At 39.6% G+C, this 6,913-nt stretch overlaps 1 protein-coding gene across 1 annotated transcript; it reads left to right on the forward strand.

Moving 5' to 3' along the window:
* The first annotated feature begins 4,824 nt into the window (after nucleotides 1-4,824).
* LOC114625974 (interferon alpha-12-like) lies at nucleotides 4,825-5,458 on the forward strand. The gene has a single exon (XM_028773348.1). It carries the CDS (start codon nucleotides 4,862-4,864, stop codon nucleotides 5,432-5,434), a length of 573 nt encoding a protein of 190 aa, XP_028629181.1. The 5' UTR covers nucleotides 4,825-4,861; the 3' UTR covers nucleotides 5,435-5,458.
* Nucleotides 5,459-6,913: the final 1,455 nt, after the last annotated feature.

Here is a 6,913-nt window from a genome sequence, read left to right on the forward strand (position 1 = left end):
TGACCTAAATACTTGCATGTAATTAAAAGGGTTTAACAGAAAAGTTGAATTAAAGGAACCTGCCTTCAGCCTCAGAACTAGCTGGGGTCACGCTGCAATTTTGTCTAACCGTCTCTTTTCTTTTAATCCTCACTCCTGCGCTGGAGAACCTGTTGACTGAGCGGGCTTGGTCACAAAGTTAATATCTGAGCCTTGTGCTCTGAGGCAACAGAGAGAACACACAAATGAACCCTACCCTACAAAAAGGAAGAAAAACGGTTGAGAAAAGCTTTGATGTCCTTCTTATGTCTGCTCTGTGATTTCAAAGGCTTCCAACTGTCTTTGGTCACTTGGAAGAGACTCCAACTCCTACTTAGATGGGATGGCGTTAATTTCTAGGGACCTGGTCATGCTTCACTGGTCCTTCCAAGTCAGGATCAATGAAGATATTCCCTTTCTGCCCACAACTTTTGTAGTAGGCTCTGTAGTGTTCTTCAACCTCTAACTATTACCCTGACCCTCAGAATTGGTTCTTCCATGGTGTGAATGTGTGTAGGGGAATGACAGGGGCCTGCCTGAACTTTTGAAGTTTGAGCTGAGGTGAAGCACAGAGTTGAGCAAAGGCTGTAGACCAAATGATCCTTGGCCTTGTAATCTTACTTTTTATGCTTTATTAAGCTTTGATTTGTTTTGTTTCTGTTTTTCTTTGTTTTTTTCTTTAACTCTTAGCTTTAGTTAATATTGTATCTTTATTTTATAAATCTCTATGCTTTATGAAATTCTGTATCTGTATTTTTAACTCCCCATGCTTTATTAAACTCAGGGAACTTGTCTCTTTATTATTGTTTATGCTTAAATAAGCACTGAAATTCTGTATTAACTGTTATTGCTCTGTGTTTCAGTAAGAGCTAAAACCTAACTACTATGCTTAAATAAGCCCTGCGGAAACTTAACTCTATCTCCCTTATTATTTGTGCTTAAATAAGTGCCAATATCTTATGGTTAACATGTGCTGTTTAGCTGCAGAGAATTAAGTAAAAGAATTTATTTCTAGAACTTCTTTCTTTGACAAGTAAGCCAGGAGCCTCTCACAGACCAGTCAAGAGGCTCAGAGCTAGTTAACTCTTTTTGAACTAGAGAGAAAAAGGAAAGGAAAGAAGTCACTCAGATAACACACACACACACACACACACAGAGAGAGAGAGAGAGAGAGAGAGAGAGAGAGAGAGAGAGAGAAGAAATCAGCTGCACCACCTTTTTTACTGCTTTCAGCTTCTTATAGCTTTTTGACAAAAAGTTCCCTATGTAAGAAATAATTACTTCAGTGTAGCCGCCTGCGGCTGGGAACAAAAGAAGGATGGATGAAACCAAGACTAAGTTCTCTGATCAAGGCTCAATACTTTTAATGGTTAGCTTTACAATTTAAAGGGAAAGACCCCGCCTGAACCCTTCCTAGTTTCAGCCGGAGAGATGGGTGGGATAATCCGCTCTTGGTCACAGGTCACTGGCTGGAGATATCTCAAGACAAGCCCAGGGGCAGTTCTTCTTTCAAGTTCAGTGCAGCCTAGGTGGGTAACTCCACCTAGATCCTTATCGCTTGGCCTGTTGTGGTAACCAAGGTCTCTCAGGCCTGCTCAAGGCCAGGGGAAGGGCACATTTCAGAGATAAAATGTTACAAAAACAGGTGAGTTACAGAAATGTAACAGTAACAAATTCAAAGCAGTATTGCATACTGTAAGCTCATTATAAGTTCAAAGCAACAATTTTTACATAGCCTTGCCTTATCATAGTGCATATCTGTGGCTTCATCCTTGAACCTGAATGTTTTTCTTTGAACACAAATTTGTCCCAAGACTGTTACTCTTTTTAGTGTAATTATGAAAGCTCATTGTATTTCTTATTATGCAGCCTTTACATACTACTATGAGGAGTAGGAATAGTAGAATCTATTCTTGATTCTAGCTTTATTACATCTTTCTAGAAAAAAAACCCTAAAACCATCTCTTAAAATATTCTTCCTAAAATTATTTGAATCAAATCAGGAATTCTTTAAAATCATTAATTTATCTAAGCAATATTAATTCATGAAAGTTTGTCTTTATGTTGATCCACAGGAAATTTACCAAATAGAATGGTTTGATGCCCAGGAATTGTTAGACCATGTAATAATGATAGGACAGGCATATCAATAGTAGCAAGAAGCAATGTTGGGATGAAGCCTTTCAGAGCCTTGCCTCGCAGAGCTCATCCATCATAATGCATGCAAGAAACCAGTGGGCCATCTCTAGGAAAGTCATACACTAGCATTCACCTATCCTACATAGATTCTGACAGAGTCTGATTCCGAGATAGTGCTTATTATTGTTGCCTTTAAATAAATTATTTCTGCTCCTACCTTTCAAAATAAGTGCAAAGACTGTGAAATCTGCAAGTACAAAGAAATGACTGAGCAAATCCCTTACTGCTGTGAGGTGTGGAGAATCTAGAACAGCTTCTACTGTGATTTCATAAGAACAGTGTATGGTTCTGACTGATACTACAACATCCTGAGCATAATTATAAGCATTGCATGTTGATTTGTATGGTTTTAATAGTCCTTGTGGCACAGAGTGTGAGATTTCAAGCATTTGAAATACAAAGTTCAGATACTTACCATTATATTTTGGCTCGGCTGCAAAATGTCACTGGGATTCAACATGTTGGAGGTTGGTACTTAGCAAAGCAGTGTTCACAGGGCACTGGAGCCTTCATCATATGCTCCAGGAACAAACTTTATCAACAAAAAACCATTGATTATTTCAGATGAGCAGATTACTAGGTAGTGAGACTTTGCATGAAGATCGTTAGGGGGATACATCCTAAGGACAAACATTCCCTGTGTGCCTCTTGGAGACCGTGAAATGAGTAAAATTTTGAGACATATGGTCTTCCAACTATACAATAAATTAAGAAATCTATGGTGTTGTCTAAGGTTATGAGACAAAATAAATGACAATTTAAGCTTTGAGATTTTAAATATTGTGTATGGGTGTCAATGTCTTTCTCATTGTGCATGTGTGTGTGTATGTATGTGTGGCTGCATGTGTTTATCTGTGTGAGTATATGTGCATGTGTGTCCATGTGTCTGTTTGTTACTCAGTGTGTTTATGTTTAACTGCATGTGTTGCTGTATGTGTGTATGTGGTTGTTTGTGTATATTTGAGTATGTATACATGTGAATTTGTATAAGGATATGCACCTGTAAGTCTGTGCATGAATGTGTGTATGAGTTTTTGTGCGTGTTGTGTTACGGCGGAAAGTGACTATGTGTTTACAAAGGTTTGTGAGAGTTTGTGAGAATGTGTGGGAATTTTTGCATGTATATGTGTGTGTATGTGTGAGTGTTTGAATAATGACATATGTTTTTGGGGAAACCTGTACATGTGTGTGTATGTGTGTTTAAATGTTTGTCTAGTGTGTGTTCATGTGTTGAAAACTGTCTCATATGAGAGAGTAAGTATGTGTGTGTATGACTGGGGAGATTTGTATATATGTATAAGTATTGTGGGAATGTGTGTATGTGTGAGTCTGTGAGTGTGTGAATGAATGAATATGAGGGGTTGTATATGTGTGTGTATTTGTGTGTATGTCTGTGTGTGAGTATATGTATGCATATACATGTGACATTTGTCTATTTGTGTGTCTCTGTGTATGTCTGTTTATGAGTGTGAGTGTGTGTGCATTTGTGTGTGAGAATGCTTATCTCTGTATGTGAATATGTGTGTGTGGGTTGTGGGTATGTATGTATTGTGTGTGTGTATATTTCCGTGCATCTTTATATAAGTATTGGTTTGTGTGTATGCATATGCATGATGAGTGAGGGTGTGTACACATGTGAGTGTGGTTGTGTGTGTGTGTTTTGTGAGAAAGAGAGAGAGAGAATGAGAGGCAGACACATACTGAGACAGAGTGGCACAGAGAGAGTGTGTCCACAGGCACAAGCTTGCCTAGTTATGAATGTGGTGGCCAGAGGCTACCTTACAGGCCTTGGTTGTCTGCTGTTCCAGAAATCAAACCCAGCTTATCAAGCTTGAGCATAAAGCTTTTTGCACATACAGCCCTCAGGATGTCATGACAATCATCAGATACTAATATACAGTGATGGCATAATTAACCTTTTATGAAAATTAATATTAGGGTTAGTGAAGGTAATATAAAGAAAATAACTTAATTTTTAGCCTTTAAACAGTTGAAAAATATAAAGTATATCATTACATCAGTATGACTTTTGTAGAGACAGAGTTTTCTCTGTGTAGTCCTGAGTGTCCTGGAACTTGCTCTGTAGACTAGACTGGCCTTGAACTCAGATACCTGCCTGCCTCTTCTGTGACTAAACTGTGCAGCGCCACTTCTAGGCCACAATACTTCTACTTTAGAAACATTGTGCATCATACTTTACTTTTTGACGCAAATATTTATGTAAATTATATAAATAAAACAAAAAACAATTTTAAACTGAATTACTATAATTTTTAAATACAATCATAGTGGAAATATTGTGTTTGCAATAGATGTGTCAATTTCACACAGAGACTGTATGTCTGTGGAATACCCGTTGATGGCAATTTAAATGTAATTTAGAAAGAAACCCTGTAGAGGGCAACAGTGAAAAAGAAGGCAATGTTGGAACCCAAATGCTTGGAAAAAAAAAAGCCAAGACACAAGCAGAGAGTGAGGTAAAGAAAGCAAAAAGAGAGTTGGGAAGCAAGGGGAGGGTATTTGAAAAAGGGAAACTCGTGTTTATCCCTATTTAGGATAGATGCACAAAGCAGGCTTCTCAGAGAACCTTGAGGAGGAGACTCAAACACAGCCCACAGAGCCATCAGCATCTGCAAGACCCACAATGGCTAGGCTCTGTGCTTCCCTTATGATCCTGACAGTGGTGAGCCACTGGTCAACCTGTTCTCTAGGATGTGACCTGCCTCAGACTCATAACCTCAGGAACAGGAGAGTCTTGACACTCCTGGCACAAATGAGAAGACTCTCCCCTCTCTCCTGCCTGAAGGACAGAAAGGACTTTGGATTCCCCTTGGAGAAGGTGGATGCCCAGAAGATCCAGAAGGTTCAAGTCATCACTGTCCTGAGAGATCTTACCCAGCAGATCTTGAACCTCTTCACATCAAAGGACTCATCTGGTGCTTGGGAGGAAACCCTCCTAGACTCATTCTGCAATGACCTACATCAGCAGCTCAATGTCCTGCAAGCCTGTCTGATGCAGCAGGTGGGGGTGCAGGACCCTCTCCTGACACAGGAAGACTCCCAGCTGGCTATGAGGAAATACTTCTACAGGATCACTGTGTACCTGAGAGAGAAGAAACACAGCCCCTGTGCCTGGGAGGTGGTCAGAGCAGAAGTCTGGAGAACCCTGTCTTCCTCAGCCAAGTTGCTGACAAGACTGAATGAGGAGAAGGAGTGAGTCCTGAGACAAGGTGGAGAAGACTCTCCTAGGCTGGGACACTGAATCTCACATTATAAGCTCTCCTTTAAAAACTCTCATTACTTTCAGTATGAATACAATCAACCTGTCTAGATGTTTCAGCAATATTGAACAATTATTTTCAATTTGTAAAACCATTTTTGTATCTGCACCCACTTTATTTTATTTATTTATTTACTTATTTATTGCGGTATTAATATATAATTTATCTATATTAAATATTTCAGTCTTATATTTTTAATGTAGCAATTATCATTTGTAATTAACTTATTTTGTATTCAAATAAATTTGCTTTATAAGACACTTTGAATTAGTCAATTTGGAATCTCTTTAACATTATCAAAATACTTTTAACATTAGAGTCCACACTGTAAATATTGTACAAATGAGCAGTTTTCAAATATCAGACAGGATAGACACATATAGTGGACAGTTTTCATACAAACCCTAAATATTTTCATGTTCTTGTCTCTAGTATGCAGTATTCTTCTGGATGTAATGACAGCATGCTGTTCAGTAGAAAGTCATAGATTCTTGTTCCTGTTATATTACTTAGTCCACTTTGATCAAATATTTCTTGGATTAATTCAGCATCTGACTTCCCTGATATCATACACCGATCATCTACTCTTATTGTTAATGAGTTTATTTGTTTTGGGGTCTAAATATGAGTGAGATCATGTATAGCAATGCAAAACAGATCAAGAAAAATGATTAGAGTGCCTATATAGCATAGAAAAGCAAAACAATTAGAATCTGGAAATTAACTACACATATAATAGTCTCATAAACCAGTCCTGGGAATAGATTCCACCAGGGAAGTGAAATGACTCTAAAATTAACTTTTTGGAACACCATTGTGCTTTCTCTATTTCCTGGACCCTTTCTATTCCCAATTTCTACTTTTCTGTCTGTTACTGTTCCGGCCTCTCTTCTTCCTCTTTTTCCTGTTCCTCCTCCGTCTCCTCCTCCGTCTCCTCCCCCGCCTCCTCCCCCCCCCCCCCTCCTCCTCCTCCTCCTCCTCCTCCTCCTCCGTCTCCTCCATCTTCTCCAACTCCGTCTCCAACTCCTCCTCGTCCTCCTCGTCCTCGTCCTCGTCCTCGTCCTCGTCCTCCTCCTCGTCCTCCTTCTCCTCCTCGTCCTCCTCCTCCTCCTCACCCTTCTCCTCCTCCTGCTACTTTTGCCCCATCTCCTTTGAACTACTAGCTGTTCATGGTATAGCACCATCTCGTGGAGCATGGGTAGCAGCTCTCTGGGGCCCCATCCCTGAGGCACCTAAATCTCTTTCTCCCAGCAGTCATCAGATGACATAGTTCCTCAGCTGGAGGTGGAATCGCTGCCATTTTCCAAGCTGATATTTTGTCTGGCTTGGTCTTATTCATTCAGTCATAGCCACACTCAGTTCACATGAGTAACTACTCTGTTGTGTCAAAGAACACAGCTTTGCTTCAGTCATCC

The sequence above is a fragment of the Grammomys surdaster genome, unplaced genomic scaffold, assembly GCF_004785775.1.
Source record: "Grammomys surdaster isolate TR1022 unplaced genomic scaffold, NIH_TR_1.0 225, whole genome shotgun sequence".
Taxonomy (NCBI): Eukaryota; Metazoa; Chordata; class Mammalia; order Rodentia; family Muridae; genus Grammomys; species Grammomys surdaster.